The following is a 17,546-nucleotide window of genomic DNA, read 5'->3' as shown; positions in this document are numbered from 1 at the left end:
ATCACATGTATGTGTGGGATTGAAGCTTCCTCTCCTCCAGAACATCAAGATTGATAAATTTCCTTTTTCAACATTTTCACAACTTGTCACCGCAATAATTTGGAATATCAGATAATATATATCACACTACATTAAGTCTTTGTTTTATGAATAGTAGTTAGTATATGCAGCAAATGGTCTTACCGCTAGGCTCACATAATGGATGCTGGTGTTAATATATTAAATTCTGAACAATCCTGCCTTAACCATGTTTTAAACCTTCCCAAATCAGACTTTATCAAATTATTTCATGCGCTATCTCAAGAGTTTGTATCTTTAACCAAAGATTTAGTTGAATGTCAACCTACATAGCCATAGCTAAACCCCACTGTCAGTCCAAGGGATCTCATTCAAGAAATGAAAAAAATATGTTATATAGGCTGACTTGAAAACTATTTCTTGGAAGGTAAAACTAAAAGGACATTTTACATACATTTGACTGTCTCATTTATTATATTATAATGTTTTAAATTTTTATATTGTACCCTTCAAGCCTATGTTTTTAAATGGACATAATATGTGCTCATTTTGTGATAGTTCTGAATGTGCAAAATATTATATAAATATGTATATAAATTTATATTTTTTCTCATGTGCAGTATAATCCATGTGTTCCAATTTGATCTCTACAAATAGAAAAAATCATGATTTCCAGGTCAGACCGTGTGAGCCAACTCAGAGCGTTTGTTAGAGAAGGTGCGTTTTTATAGTAATTGAATGGGTACAGAAAAATACAGTATAGTTTACAATGAAACAGGGAGGTGACCCAACACAAAGACATATTCACTAATGGGATAAAGGGGTCAAAGCATCTGGTGTGGAGCAGACAGGAATTAAGAGGTTGGTACTGCGGGCTGGTGGGGGTCTTGGTGTTAATGCGGTAAAAGGTTAACTAGTATTGTTTGGCAAAGCAGTTCTTCTATGAAAGTAGAAGTAGAAACCTGGAGTATGTAATTAAAGAAATGGAATACCACATCTATAATCATGATTTCCTCACAAAGAAATAAGAATTGTTATGTTAAGGACGTGGGTTGCATTTCTCAGGGTTTACATTTCTACAGTGGTTCAGAACAGATTTCCTTTTCTCCTTTTTTAAAAACATTTTATAATGGGTGGCATGCAGTGCTGTCATCTTATATGTTTGAGGAAAGTTAATATTCCCTTAACTGAAAAGCCTAGAAGGAAGAAAAACTGCAATAAGAGACTTTTTCATTTTTATAGCCACTGGGGAGGGTGAACTTCATGAAGAAAAAACTAAAACTAGAAAAATTATTCAATATCCTCAAACACTTTCCCACAGAATTAAAGAGCTATGACATACCATTATTTATCACTTACTCATTTTTAATTTTATCCATCAGTTGGTTTTTCCTTTGAGTCCATGAATCATCATCACAGTGTAGGATATCCTTGATTTCTTTACACCCAATGGATAATGGATAGAAAAAACAAAAACAAAACAGAACAGAGAATTTTATTTGGGGATTTGTTTCATTTCTTTTTTCTTCTTTTGTCCCCTTGTACCATTACTACATCAATCTTAAAAAAAAAAGGTATATATGCATTATGAACAATCCTCTTTCAAGTCATAAACATAAGTTTACCCCTTTCATGCACAGTGGTCACTCCAGTGGACAGCTGTTCAAAGGTCTTCTCTTGTATATTTATGGGTTTTGTTGTTTTAGTTCCATATCAGCCAACACGGTGAACGCTTATGTATCATCCCATACATTGTAATTCATACCATTACTGTAAATTTGCTGTTCTAGATAAACCTGATCTGCCATAACATGTTTGAGTGTAAAAAAATAAAATAAAAATTGCTAATTGGTGTTAAACTGTAATTAAAGTTTTTTGTTTGTTTGTTTGTTTTTTTGCATATTATCTCCATGTAGATATTGTTAAAATGTGACAAAATATCAGATTAGCAGCATTAAAAATGTTTTTATCTCATAGTTTTCACACAGTATATCAGTAAATACATGTTTCTTTGCTTCTAAAATTAAATGCATGATTTTGTAACTCCATGTAAAATCGGTTCATAAAAAAATAATTCAATCACATTGTTTTTTGTTTTTTTCATGCCAAAAGAGGAATAAAAACACTTAGGAAAAAAAAATCTTGATTAAGGTTCTCATAATTCATGCATGAAAGGGTTAAATAAAACATTTTATTTCATCATACAAACACACATACACACACACACCACGGGGTATCATGTAATAAAAAAAAAAATATTAAGGAAGGTAGTTAATTGGTAGTCAGTTGAGCTAAAATAAAATGAAATGAAATAAAAATAAAATAAAACACAAATTTCATAGGGGTATAATTATTTTCTCATTTCTTTTCATGTCTTTAGTTGGTCGTTATTTTCCTTATCAGAAGTATGGTTGGATCGAAGAACACATGACTTCATAATTTTTCATCATGTATTACTTCCTGTGGGTGTCAAGTGTACCTACCAAAATAAAATATTTGTATTGTGGCTCAAACACAGTGAATGACACTTTGACTATATAAACCGACTTTTTGTATTTATTTTTCCAGAGTAATAAATTTATTAACAAGTAACTAAAAATTGTACGGAAATATTGACCGTATACTAGACGAGTCCTCAGTGGTATTTTAATTTGAAGGAAAATCATATCGAGAAGTAGTACTTCCTGTGTCATGGTTGTTGCTTATCAGTATAACGACACAACAATTTGGTGATCATTAAGAAGCATCCTTATTAGGCTGCAGTCGATTTATTAAGACGTTTTCAATCTATTTTACAATGGAGGCTTCTGTATCTAATGTAGAGGTCTGTAACTTTGCTTACACCGGACAATTTGAGAAGTTAAGACAGTGCATTTTGTCGGATAAAAGGCTTGCCTGTAAAACGGACCAGGTAAGAATGCATGACACAGCAAAGCCCGAGAGGCTTTTGTTTTTGTTGACTTACATTCATGAAAATCTATTCAGTATTTTCCATGTTTTCGTGTCTTTCTCTGTGTTTTTTCAGGATCACAGAACAGCCCTCCACTGGGCTTGTTCAGCTGGTCACACTGATATTGTGGAATTTCTTCTTGACATGGGAGCTGAAGTCAACCTGCAGGATGATGTAGGTTCATGGTCTGTCAGTGGACTGAACCTGCACAGTACCTCCCATTATTTTATGCAGGATTAGTGAATAGCAGCTACAAAACTGCACACATTTACCCTTATGCCCTCCACTGGAATTTTTATACATTTGTCTCAACTGTTTTTTGTTTGTTTGTTTGTTTTTGCTTTTTTGATTGAGTTACATTATGGAGCCATACTACTGTCAGGGGGCCCCAGGAAGGATTTATTTCTGTGTTTGCAAAATAACTTTTAAATCAACATCTCATTCATCAATATGAACATTTAGGCCTGGCCAAGTGAGTAATGGAGTGAGAAACCACTGTGTAGCAATACAAATAATTTCATAGCTGTTTAAAAAATTAATTTAACAGCAACCATAATAGCTCAAATTGTAGGTCTAAGCAAGTAATTTAACATACCGTTAAGGAATAATAACCAAATATTTAATAAAAACATGAATTTATCATTACTGACAAAGGAACAGAGTGAGGAAAAATATATAGCAGTTATTCACGGATTGGAAAAAATGCCAACAAGTGCTGTTTGTCAAGGAAAGTGCAAATATTTAGCACACCACACTTTTCTTAATATATGAGACAACATTATATCCAAAAATGAAACTGATATCATTTTTATTTTAGTTTTAAAAGACATTAATTCATGGTAACGGAGTGAGAATCCAAAAAAGTAATGGAGTGAGGTGTTTGTTCAGTGTGATGCATCATAATAGTAATCAAAGGTTTTATTTAAATACTGATAAAATTATCAGTATTTGGCCACATATGTTTCATTTCTATTTTTAATCCACATCTTTCTGCTGTTTTTTTTTTTTTTTTTTAATAAATAATAAATAACATTCAAAATCATTATAGTATTTGATCATTATGAAATATAAGATTAGGCACAGGCATATATGTGGAACATATTTATTTTTCACATTGCTATTTACATTCTGAATTTATGCTGTATACATTCATTTACAATCTTTACTGTTCTAAATTTACACTGTATTTTCATATATTTTCTTATATATCCAGTTGTAATTCAGGTAAAAATTAAATAAACACAGTTTTAGAAACTACAGATATATGTCTTTCATGCTGAGTAATCAAAAATATTGTTTTAGAGAAAAAAGAAATTGATCCTGATGTTCACTTTTTCTTGGCCAGGCCCATTTGTTATGCAAACTGCAACATCTTTGAAAGCTTCAACAACAAAAAACAACACAAAAGAACATATGAAATAGATTCGATTAAATTAGATTAGATTAGATAGAACTTTACTGATCCTTTGGGCAGATCCCTGAGGAAATTGAGATTCCAATAGCAGCACAATTGGCGGACGTACACACTCAAGAAATACTACAAACAAAATAGCAAGACAATAAATCTTAAAAAAAAAAAAAAAAAAAAAAAAAAAAAATTAGAAACAGACATATCCAGAGTTGGAATATGTGACATATTTTGTGTGTTTTACAGAAAGAGATAAATGTATTGAGAAGGTGTGTGTATTTAGTTTATTTCCAGCAGCAGACTAGCAGGTCCTGCATCATGTGACCTGGTATTCTACAAATATATCTGTTTCACTTGGTGCAGGTGGTAGTAAACCTCTTTTTAAGGCCTGTGTACAACCAGTGCACACACACACACACACACACACACACACACACCTGTCTCTCTGATTGAGCTGGTGGCAGCAGTGACAATGGCAGCATCTGTGGTTTCTGTGAGGGCATCAACAGTGGTCTGTAACTCCACCACCATGGCAGCTGCTGTATGCAGTAGGTGCTTTCACTGCATGATCTCTGGGGTTGCCATTGATTTCCACTGTTGCCACTGCTGCCACCAGCTCAAAGTGTGTGCTGGTTGTGTCCTAAAAAATTTTGAATATTTGGTATGTATTTAAGACATTTATGCAAAAAAGCCCAAAAAATAATGATGAGTATGATGATTTAATAGCAGTTTTTTTGTGTATGTTCATTTTTGTCACAAAGGTGTCCAGAGGATAGTAAATTTGAGGAGGCCACAGGGGTTAAAAAGACTTGTATTGTTAAAAACGGGAAGTGGACCTTATAGACCTAGAACTATTTATGCGGTGACTTAAAATTAAGTTTTCCCTCTTGATTTAACCTTTCCTCTGATTTATCAACATTTATAATTCTAAACCTTTGCATTATACAGTGAAAAGCAATGATTTATTCCTATATTTAATCTCCTGACAGTGTAGATGTTCTTTAAAACTCAGAATTTCATGCCTAGATTCAAAGGTTTTTATGTAAGAACAAGGAAACTAACAAAATAAATCACTATCTGAACATAAAAAACAAGTATCTACAACCACTGTTAGTTGTCAAACTCCATGGGTTTTACTGGTGAGTCACATTCACTGTGGAGCTCCTGAACGTCCAAATGGGTCGTATTGGATGCCTGTGACAAGCAGAGAAACTGCATTTAACCTGAATTATTTCAATGTTAGGAACAGGAATAGTGGTTTTAAAGTGAAAGTAGATGCCTCAGGTCACCAGTGTTTTTTTAGGTCTTTGAGGGTTAAATGTGGTGACTACTTAGTTTGTAAATACAACTGAAATTTCATCATTATAACAACATGAAACTGATTAATTTCTGTAGAATACACAGAAGAATAGTGACTTTCTAAAGGTTGTTAAAGTGAGTGGTTCAGGGCAGGGAAAATCTGAGTCATTGGCAGATATCATCCCTGTCAGGTACTGAAAATATCTACACTGCATGTCTGAAATTCTTTAAATTCTTCATAAAGGTGATTGCTTTACAACTTAACATTAACTCGTAAACACCTAAATGAGTAAATCTTAATCCCTGAAGTAATCATTTAGTAAATGGGAAACTGAACAAACTAAAACAAAAATCTAGGATGGCTTTTTTTATATTTTGAGCTAGTATTTTCCTTGTTTCCCAGTTTAGAAGACTACTAATAGCTGTCGGAGGTTATGGCACCAAGCTCCACCAATATGGATAGTTTGTAAAATGTCCAATTGGCCAAACTGTTTCAATGTTCTGTTGCTTTTATGCATCCACCGTATTGATGTTGGTATTCTGAATGTATGGATACATAATATTGTTGCACAATATATAGTATGTCCTTCGCAGCAAAATTCTAGTACTTGTGTATTCTACATGTTGTTAACGATACCAAAAGGTGGCACACTACCTTCATTGTTACCTACCTTTACATTACAAGATCATATCTGATCCATTTTTATTCTTCTGGCATGACATCACTATGTTTTGCTATTATAATGATAAAAATCTGTTTGATCAATTGTGGAGAGGTGCTAAGATCAGAAAGTGACTGAAGGTTAGGTGCTCTTGATACAGTGGAATTATCCCACTACACATGTCAGTCACTGCTTTTCACCTATTGGCTGCGTTAAACTGGTGACAGTGTACACCAACACTACCACCCTCTAATGTGTATGTAAATTGTATGTCAAGTATTTAACTATATAATAGGTGTTGCTGTAAATGTATATTCATCATTATTGACAATCAGTCTGGAAAATGCACTTAAGCGTACACAAAGTCATTGTGGTCCTTTTCGTTGCTTTTCTGTTGCTCTCCAACAACTACCAAAAATTGACAATATTAATAAAGTGTAAAACCAGTTCTATGTGATCCTCATGATCCATTGATTAGACAGTCAAGCTAACCATAGCTATGTCTACACAGGTGGGAGTGAACATAAGCACCTGTCGCCTCTATATGTACAGTATATTTGAGATTGCTTTAGTAACATATTTCAAAAGTATATCACTAAGCAACAAAATGGACTCACTGCCTTTGAGTACATTTATGGAAGCATGTTTTCCTCACACACAGCTGTCAGAAATGGTGAAGTAAAACATACATGTCTAGATTTCTAGCAGTACTTGTCATAATGTTAAATAATTTGCATAGTTTCCATTTGCATTAGTGTTGAATGCTGTTGTTGTACTGCAGCCGAGCACGTCTTTCTGTACCATGAATAGCTGACCATTGTCCACTTTTTGGTCTCAGCTGTAGTTGAACTGTGAGCTGACACACCACACTGAGTTTGCTCAATCTCCACCAAAGTGGACTTTGTTTAATGTTGCAGTTACATGTTCTGTCTTTCTTTCCAGGCTTCTTGGAGCCCTCTTCATATTGCAGCATCTGCAGGCAGAGAAGACATAGTGAGGTCTCTGATATGCAAAGGAGCTCAGCTGAACTCCGTTAATCAAAATGGATGCACCCCTCTTCACTACGCGGCCTCTAAAGACAGATATGAGGTGAAATCCCCAATGTGCAGTGACATTCAGTGATAGTCTGACGTACATACACAGACATTCCACTGTGGTCGGAAGTGAAAATCTCACTTCCCATAGCAGGGTGTTAGTTTCATGTAGGTGTTGTAGTGGACTTTCTTCATACCAGTGAAACAGGATCTGAGGACAAGAATTTGATTTAAATAGAAAACCACTGCATTTAATACTGTACCCATGATTTATGACTCATTTTTTTTCCCTTTTGTAGATTGCTCTGCTGTTGTTAGAAAATGGAGCGGACCCAAATGCCACAGATAAGCAGGATTCCACTCCCCTTCATAGAGCATCTGCCAAAGGCAACTACCGCCTCATCCAGCTGCTTCTCAAACAGAGCGCTTCAACCAACATCCAGGACTCACAGGGGAACACAGCACTGTATGTTTGTTTCGGTTCATGCTTTTCCCATTCAGTGGTTGTCTACTACTTCATTGATGGGAACACAGCACTGTATGTTTGTTTCGGTTCATGCTTTTCCCATTCAGCGGTTGTCTACTACTTCATTGATGATGGAAACATCTGAAGTTGTGAACTGTAGTAGGCTGACATGAACAAAGGAACCATTTATTCATGATAAAAATATTTTTACTGTTAAGGAATCGGAAGGGAATCATGTGTTTTCCACATTCCAAGGGCCCTTCAAACTCTGAAAAAAAAAACCAAAACATAACTTTGTATTCATAATTGTGTATGTCTTGTTAACCAGGCACCTGGCATGTGATGAGGAGCGTGTGGAGGCTGCCAAGTTGCTGGTGGAATATGGAGCCAGCATCTACATTGAGAACAAGGAGGAGAAGACCCCTCTCCAAATTGCCAAGGGTAGTCTGGGTACCATACTACGTCGGATAGTAGAAGGATGATGCATTTACTGACACATGTTGTATTCCCAATAGAATCTACAGTGTTGCTGAGTTACATAAAGAGAATTCTCTTCCCCTGTCGTCCTACTTGATGATAGGGACACATTTGTGTGTGTGACAGGTGGAAGATGATGAGACAGTGTTAAGAGAAGAGTTGGAACGGTCCGTATCGTTTCCAGCTCGTCAGATGCGGCGCTTAAACTGTTAAGATGTTAGATTTCTGATCAAAAACACACTCCTGCACTATGCGCAGTCGGTCAACCACTTCAAATTATTTTCTATGGTATTTTCAAGTGCTGCAACAATGGTGGAATAAAAATCCTTGTTCAACCTGCTGCAAAGTATGTTGGAAGTGTATTAATTTTGTATTTGCTGTAAGCATTTTGTTGTCAACTGTAATTTGAGTCTAATTGCTTGGAAAATCTGTTTATTGACTGATCACCCTTGAACTAATATTGAAGAATTACAAAAACACACAGTACAATCTCATATGTCACCATTTTCAGAATGGACCTCAACATTTCCATGTTTTGCTATTATACATTTTTACATCCTCATATGATTGTGATTCAACTGTGTGGCTTAAGAATAAAAAATAGAATAGCATTGTAACAGATATTTAGAATGGAAGTAAGTAATGATGTGAAGTATAGAGACACTAAATTATCTCTCTCCCAAAGTATACAGATAATATCTTCATTGACATCACGATGGTTCCAGAAACACAGAACTGGAGGTGAAATTCCATATCAACAAACTTTCAGACAAAGTTAAATATACTATATAACCAAATTTTTGCGACTCTTATTGGTCATACATGAGCACTGTTGATCACACCTTCTACAACTTAAGTACGTGTCTTGTATCTGAATAATGACACATTACATTTCAACTTAAATAGACGCACATTCAGTCAACTGTACTTCAGGCAACAGAAACAGTAACTGAACTTTCAGTGCTTTTGTGATATTTATTAGTAATGGACCAATTACACACAGACATTGACCAATCTGAGAGAAAATCCCCAACATTAAATGACTGAAAGTTTCAACTTTTTCAAGCTATTCACGGCTGACTGTGTTATATCCACTGCACTGCTACATAAGAGATGAAAAGATGGAAAATATAGGTGGAAAATACTGCAGGTGCACCTTGAAGCATAACAGCAACTTTAAAAACAGGTTGATATAACTGTGAGGTGAAGGTGTAATCACAAAATCACAGTGACCTCTGATTCTGAGGTGGACAAAGATTGAGTTTCAAACTATGAACAGATCAAAAGTAAGTAGTGCCTGTAAAGCATCAAAATAGCATATTTCTTCCCAGATGTTCAAATAGTCAGAGACTACGCCACTGTGGATACCACCTAAACCAAAATTAGTTTGAAGATAATTAAAACAAAGTGACATCTGCCAAATTGAATGGATGCAGCTTTAAAAGTTTTGTTTTAAGCTTTTCATCATTTCTTAATCTCTACTCCATTTAAACATTTGTATGCCATATGATTAAAAAAAATAATAAAATATTTAAAGGAATGTGACTTCATATAAAGCTATTTTTATTTAAGAATTTTACATTTTCTTGACACCAACCCAAGTAAGTAATGAATGAATTACTTGGATGAATTAGGAAAAATCTTGGAATACACAGATTACTGTTATCAACCTAGAAAAACCCAGAGAAATCCATGGTGGAGCTGAAAAACGTAAATTAGACATTGGTACAAGTGCATAAACTTACATAAATAAATAAATATGGTATTACATATCCCCCCCTCCAAAAAAACAAAAAAACCAGGAGAAAATATATATTGTAAATGTTTAGACAAGATTAGGCCAATTGTGTGAATCACAAAATGCACAATCTGTTAAATTTAAATAAATAAATAAATGTGTGTGTGTGGGAGGGTTTTTTTTTAATTTTTTTTTTATTTGAACAATTAACATTGAACAGTAAATATACATAATAGTATACAACAACAAGGGTAGAAAGTTCCATAATTCACAAAATGTTTTACATTATATAGAGAAATGCATGTAAGTAAAAACGTTAGGAAAGAAAAAATAAATAAATAAAAATAATAAAATAAATTAAAATATGTAATAAAAATAAAAAATTGCTCGAGGAATAAATAGAAAATATACAAATTTAATAAGATTATACATTTGACATTTTTTTGTTTTATTTCCTTTAGAATTTATACTGTTTCTCAAATTGTCTACGTAAGTGGAAAAAAGAGCTTTGAAAACAGTGATGTTTGGACGTTGATGTGCAAATTTGGAGCAATGAATGTGAAATTTGGCAAAAGTAATCAAAAGGTCAATAATATATCTTTTTTCTGGAGTTATTTTATCAATGTGTGATAGGCCAAATAAAATGTGTTGAAAGTTCAATTTACACGAAGAGTCAATTTTTGTGTTTATAAAATTATTTAAATCAGTCCAAAATACATGTGTGTAGGTGCAGTCCCAAAATAAATGACATATTGTTTCCTCTGCGTTGCTGCAAAAAGAACAAAGAGTATCAATATTTCTTTTATATTTAATCATGTAGGTCTTCACCGGATAACATCTATGGATCAATTTAAAAGTAACTTCTCGTACCTTATTAGTAATAATAAATTTCTTTGACAGGATCCAAGTGTTTTTCCAGTCTATGTCATAGTAAATATTATTCCAATAAAAAACAGCTGCAGGTTTGGAAACAATATCTCTTTGAATAATTTGTCTAATACATTGGTTAGTGGCTTTATCACTCAATAAAGGACAGATATTACCAATATGTATGTTAACAGGATTTAGTTCTGGGATAATACAACTTTTACCTTTAGGAGCAGACATCAGTAACCTTCTAACTCCATCTGGTATTGCATCAAAAACTATGGCATATTCTTTTGGAGTAACAGGGAAATCATAAATAGACAAAAACTCTTCGTAAGAAAAAAATTGACCATTGTCATTAAGCAACTGACTAACAAGTAAAATGTTTCTATCAACCCATTTCTGAATATATAAAGACTTGTTCTTAAACTAAATATCTTGATTGTTCCAAATGAAATATTTATGGGGAGAAAAGTTGTGTGAGTATAGCATTAACCAAGATGATAAGAGTTGACTATGAAAGTTGGACAGTTTTACTGGTAATTTAGAAATGCTGTAATTCCATTTTAGTAGAAAATGCATTCCTCCAAGTGAGTTAAAAACATGAGCAGTAATAAAGTTCCAGATTGAATTGAGATTTTTAAAGAAAAGTTGGATCCATTTAATTTTAAAAGAAGAATTTAGGGAGGTGAAGTCTAAAGAATTTAAACCACCTGAACACAGCTTATTTATCATGACATTTTTTAAATATAATGTATTCTCTTTTTCCAAATGAAATCAAATAATATTTTATCAATTTTTGTGCATATTTCTTTTGAAACATCAAGTGCCATGGCTGCATATATAAGTCTGGAAAGACCTTCAACTTTGGCCACCAAGGATCTTCCGGTAATGGATACATCTCTTTGAAGCCAGAGGTTAAATCTCTGTTGTACTGAAGCTATGAGTGGGTTGAAATTTTCAGATAATCTGTAGGAGGGTTTGTTTTTTTTTTTTTTTTTTTTTTTTTTTTTTTTTTTAGTGGGAGGGGGGTTCCTGGTGAAATTTCTAGCTTTCTTGACGTCATGGCGGTGGTCGACTGAGGTGCGCAGACCTAGATGCGCAGTCGTCTACAGCGTCGCTTTCGCTTCCTGAAAGCGAGGTCATATTAACTAAACAGATCTTTTTAACGACTGGATTTTCCCGTAGGCGTGGTCCACACGAGGTTTGATCAAAGGTACAAAGGCCGGAGACCTTAATCGAACGCACTGAAAGGTAACTATTCGCCCTGAACAGTATTAGTTAAGGAAGGAACTTTGAACCTTACGAAGTAGACCAGCTAGGCTAACGACCCTAGCAAACAGCTAGCTACTAAACGGACATCACATATCGAGAATCCTGGTCAGAGTCCACACGGTTTGTATTTACATCCTGTATGCTTTTCGCTCTTTAGATAGCTCTATCTAGTCATCTTACTGCTAAACTAATGCAATGTGTGCGTGTGTATATGTGTTTAGTGTATGTAAGGTGTCAGGCTCAGGTCAGTTTGCTGTCATCAGCGTTAGTTATCAACGCTCAACATCAACTCTGTGTGTTTGTGTTACTTTTGCCGAACAAAGCTGAGCGATGTTTCTAGAGTTAGCTGATCCACTGATTAATGCATACGCCTTTTCAAAAGTGTGAATGTACGGCGGATGAGTTATGACCTGTCATCACATGGTAAACGTCATGTACATTACTTACTTCCCATGCCACTTACTTCCCAAGTTTTGACGTTAAACTTTATCACAGCTGGTTTAGATGATTCCAACACTCTGTTGTGGAGTCTAAAGCTATACTTAAATTTTGTAAAGGATGTGTTTGTTTTCCTGAAGAATGCCGACTCCTAACACAGTTCAAAGATCACAAGCTACCTTGGTCAGTAATGCACTACTCTACCATCTACTGTTCGCTGAGGTGTAGCTCAATACATAACGAAGTGTTGAATCAGTACTGATAAAGTGTGTTTAAAAGGACACGTTTACATAGATATGCAGACTCAATGCTGTGGAGTTACAATGTATATAGATGTTAAGCTGTTTAACATATTAGTTCTTATGTCTTTTTGGATATAATTTTGCATGTGGTTGGTAAATACGCAGCACAGAATTTAGCATGTGTCTTTTAAAGGATTAAAAAATAAGGATTAAAGCATTAAATGTAGCAACGTCGCAGAAAGGGAAAGTTAACACATCAGAAAAATATTTGGAGCAGTAGTGTGGCATGCATTCTGCTATGTGGTGCAACATAACTTGTCCAACTATCAACAAACACTAGACATAGACATACTTTATTTGTCATTAAGATTTGCATCAAACTGAAAGTATGATGCACTATCTTGTTGGATTTCTTAAAAATATAATTCCATGTGTCCATAATCAATGGCGTCACACCTGCTCCTCCTTTGTTGCGTGCCTTTTTATCTTTTGTCGTCCTCGATAATGAGGTATTGGTTTGCTCTGAAGTTTTTGTTTTTGATTCCAGTGGGATACACCCATTGCAGTGCTTTAGTGTATTGCAGTGTACTGGGCTTGCACACAGTGTGCCTCTGTGGTTCCCATCCCTCACATGGAATATTCACCGCCTCCATGTGATTACAGCCTGCCTCTTTCTCTTAAAGGCACAGTGACCATTTAGAGATGTGTGGATCAGCTCTCTGGTGCCAGATACAGAAATCTGGTTAAGCAGAGAACTGTCTGTTTTAAATCTGCGTTTCCTTTTTTTGTAAATATAAAATGCCCTTTAATACCTTCCCTAAGTGATTTTTGTTTTGCTTGTTGTTTTATCTGCAGACATCCTGTCCATCCATCCTTATCTTATCATGTCTGATCAGAGGCAAGACGGCGAGTGGGAAGATGACCATGCTGATGATTTTTCCCAGATGAACAGTCGTCTGGACTCGTTCCGTGGTTCCAGCCTGGCACAGCAGGTGCCAGCAGAAAGACTGGCCCGAGCTGGCTTCTACTTCACAGGTGATGCTGACCGTGTCCGATGTTTCAGCTGCAAGAAGACTGTGGAAAACTGGTGCAGGGGAGACACACCTGTAGAGAGACATAAAGAGGTATTGATAACACTAATGAAGAGGACATGTGTTAAGCATCAAAGTTGTCACGCTAGCTGAATTTCCATCCAAATGTATTCCTAATTGAAGCTGTATTTTGAGAAAATCAGCAAAAATCATGCTAATCTATGTACATTCCCATCCACTAATGTTCCAAAAATGTTATGAGGTGCTACATTATTATCGTGGTTCACAACTTTGACGGTTAGAAGTAAGCAGTATTTCGTACAACAACATCGTACCTTTTGATTTAGGTGCTGCCAGATCTGTTATCTAAAAATCTGAAACCAGCTTTATCTTATTTCCCCAAACTTCTGATCTTTATCATAACATTGTGTCAGATTCCTCTACTTCCCTTTGCTTGATGGCATTTTGTTGCTGTTTCTCACCTAAAATGACATTTATTTCCTTTATTAAATGAAGAATGTGGTGGTCCACATATGCTGACACACATAATTACTAAACCGTTTTCCATTGCACTATCCACACATCATATTTTCTTCCTTACAAAAATAAAAACTTTTAAGCAATATTTATTTTTTTTTATTTAGAGTTTCCATTTGGTAAAGGGTAAATCAAATAAACACAGTTGGACCTGCTGTCTACAGATGCACCTGTTGTAAATGGCTAAATCAGATCTCTTCTGTGCTACAGGTTTCTCCACTTTGCACATTTCTCTCCTGCACCCACCGCACCAGTTTCATTCCAAGCTCTGATTCTACATTTATGAATGGCTACAATGAAGAAGAAGAAGACCTGCGGTTTCGTTTGAGTACAGGTGAGGTGGAAGACGAGTCCACCTACCCCATGGCCCCTCACATGAAAAGTGAAGAAGCCCGACTTCAGACCTTCTCATCTTGGCCCACCACTGCCCCTGTGAGACCCAGAGACCTGGCTGAAGCTGGTCTGTACTACTTAGGGAAGAATGACCAGGTGCAGTGTTTCTGCTGCGGGGGCATGTTAGGGGCCTGGGAGGTTGGGGACAGTGCCTGGGGAGAACACAACAAACATTTCCCCAACTGCTTCTTCATCCTCGGGCATGATGTTGGCAACATCCCATTCCAGAGGGGTATAGAGGAGGAGGAGGGTGGCAGTAGTCAACATGCAAACACTCATGTTTCAATGGGGAGCTATGAGGAGAGGCTTGACAGCTTTGCGGGTGTCCAGCACCCTATTGACCCCGAGAGACTCGCCAGAGCTGGTTTCTACAGCACAGGTACTGCAGACATACCTGACCAAAGAAAGCATAAACAAAGATAGAGGGAGGAAAAAAATCTTAAAGCACATTTTTTTTTGTAAGTTTCATACATTGTACATCCTCTTGCAGGTACAGGAGACAGGGTGTTATGTTTCTGCTGTGGTGGCGGTTTGAAAGGATGGCAGCCTGAAGAAGACCCTTGGGAAGAACATGCTAAACACTACCCTGGGTAAGAGCAACAATGATATTCCTCATTGTAAAACACTTACATTTTCAGTACGTAGTATATGGTAAGTTCTCAGTTTAATCAAAACTGCAATGACATTCCTTATTTAAACAGATGCCGCTTCCTGTTAGAAGAAAAGGGACAAGAGTTTGTCAATAATGTTCAGCTACAAGACCCTCAACGAAATAGAGCTGTAAGTGTTTCACACATTTACGCATCAAGTATCATTTTAATAAGATAAAAGCAGACTTCTTTGATGAGGAAAATGGCTGAACAAGCCTTTTTTTTTTAAATGTCCATGCCTTTTTGGTTTCCAATGTGGCTATGGGAGTGGGATTAAATAAGTTTTCTTCTTCCCACTCCTTTTTAAGCATAAATGAATGATTTGAAATGTTAAACTTGCATGTATTCTGTTGAATGTATTTGCATTATACGATACTCTTGTATGCAGGTCATTTGTGTTGTAAAATGTTTACTTGTTTACTTGAAATAAATGAAATGAAAATGAAATAAATCCTGTCATTTAAATGCAATGTTGTATGCAGGACTGTTGTGATCTTATGACTTTGATTGCACTTAAAACAACTAACTTTTTTTTTTTGTTTTCAGACATCAAGCCATCAGAATGGATTTTCCAGAGACAGGAATGGTAATTTTTTTTTTTTTTTCAATTTGAAGATCTTTTTCGGAATATTTTCAAAGATCTCCTTAACATAACTCATTTACACTGATGTATTCTCTTGGTCTTCAGAAGTGTTGCGGTCTACCGTGGCTCAGAAGGCCATAGAGGTGGGTCTTGAACCCAGCATGGTGGAGCAGACCATCCTAGATAAAATGAGCAGGACTGGATCGGGATACTCGAGCCTGGAAGAACTGGTGGAGGATTGCCTTAACAACCCCCCCCAGAGTGAAGCCTCCAACAAAGAGGAAAAAGGTACTTTAGCTCCCAAGTGTTGAACCAGGATTCAGACACAAACAATAACTTCAGTGCAATATATCATGAAACAAATCCTGTCTAACAAATTTGTCTTTAATTATATTTTGTTTTTTCTTCCAGACGAGGACCCGCTAGAGAAACTACGGAAGCTGCAGAGGGAAAAACAGTGCAAAATATGCATGGACAGAGATATTTGTATGGTGTTCATCCCATGCGGTCATCTGGTCACTTGCAAGGAATGTTCTGAGTCACTCATCAAGTGCCCCATCTGCTGCGGAGCCATACTGCAAAAGGTCAAGACTTATATCGCCTAAAGGGAATCACAGACTCTTGCCAAACTTCAAAGCTGCTTCCTGCATATTTTTATCATAATCTATTCTTAATTTAATTGTAGATAGACTGTAATATATTGAAATACCATGTTGTATGTGTGACAAATCAATAAATGTAAAAATAAAAACACTACTTTCACAATCACTGAGATGGTACACAGTTGTAAATAAGAGATTAGGGGATGTAAATATTTGTTCTTACTTGTTCTCCACAAGTAAATACTGAAACCTGTATCTAGACTTTAAAGGACAATTCACATTTTGCAGCACTGTTTTATGCCAATGGTGCCTTCTAGGGTTATGTGCTTGCGTGTCTTTTTCTATTGTTTGTTGTGGACGCCAAGAACAGTTTAACAGAACTGGAGATCAAAAGCAATATTTGTCAGTTTATATTATGTTCTCCATTAATCTGGCTTGTGATTAATTTTGTTGATGAAGAAAGGGAATGGCTGCATATTTGCTCCAAACCAAGGTTGCAGATGTTACTTTTTTCTTCATACTGTGTTTTGAAATGTGTAATGTGTCTATTAAGTTTCATTTTGTTTTTTGGGGTTTTTTGTTTTGTTTTTTTTTTGCTGAATTGGGGGTGTTGAATTTACTTTATGGCTTAAAGGTAGATCAGTAAATTCATAATGGCTTTACATGTATATTTAATAAAATCAAATCTAGGTTAGGGTTTGCAGTTAATCAGTGTTACCTGAAATGACCATACATTCCACAGTACAATCTGCTGTTTCATCAAGTGAATAAAATGTAATGATTGGACTTGGTATGAATTTCTTATTTCATCTACTGCTGGTTTGATGTGGCATTTATTAAACTTTAAGTGAACCATGGCACCTATCAACATACATT

At 35.6% G+C, this 17,546-nt stretch overlaps 2 protein-coding genes across 3 annotated transcripts; both read left to right on the top strand.

Moving 5' to 3' along the window:
• Positions 1-2,714: 2,714 nt before the first annotated feature.
• On the top strand, positions 2,715-8,660 carry psmd10 (proteasome 26S subunit, non-ATPase 10). Its single transcript, XM_030145397.1, has 5 exons — positions 2,715-2,929; positions 3,044-3,142; positions 7,280-7,426; positions 7,671-7,837; positions 8,166-8,660. Exons 1-5 carry the CDS (start codon positions 2,816-2,818, stop codon positions 8,317-8,319), a joined length of 681 nt encoding a protein of 226 aa, XP_030001257.1. The 5' UTR covers positions 2,715-2,815; the 3' UTR covers positions 8,320-8,660.
• A 3,367-nt stretch (positions 8,661-12,027) lies between these two features.
• Positions 12,028-17,456, top strand: xiap (X-linked inhibitor of apoptosis). Of its 2 annotated transcripts, none has more exons than XM_030145394.1 (8): positions 12,028-12,173; positions 13,730-13,998; positions 14,653-15,214; positions 15,326-15,425; positions 15,537-15,615; positions 16,032-16,071; positions 16,174-16,356; positions 16,480-17,456. In XM_030145394.1, the coding sequence occupies exons 2-8, from the start codon at positions 13,759-13,761 to the stop codon at positions 16,671-16,673; spliced, it is 1,398 nt and encodes a 465-aa protein (XP_030001254.1). In that variant the 5' UTR covers positions 12,028-12,173; positions 13,730-13,758; the 3' UTR covers positions 16,674-17,456. The 2 variants fall into 2 exon arrangements, with proteins under 2 accessions (XP_030001254.1, XP_030001255.1); XM_030145395.1 differs by lacking the exon at positions 12,028-12,173 and adding an exon at positions 12,181-12,314.
• The last annotated feature ends 90 nt before the right edge of the window (positions 17,457-17,546 follow it).

This window comes from Sphaeramia orbicularis, chromosome 10 (assembly GCF_902148855.1).
Source record: "Sphaeramia orbicularis chromosome 10, fSphaOr1.1, whole genome shotgun sequence".
Classification (NCBI taxonomy): domain Eukaryota; kingdom Metazoa; phylum Chordata; class Actinopteri; order Kurtiformes; family Apogonidae; genus Sphaeramia; species Sphaeramia orbicularis.
The sequence above is the reverse complement of the archived record's forward strand: the minus strand, read 5'-3'. Positions and strand labels throughout refer to the sequence as shown.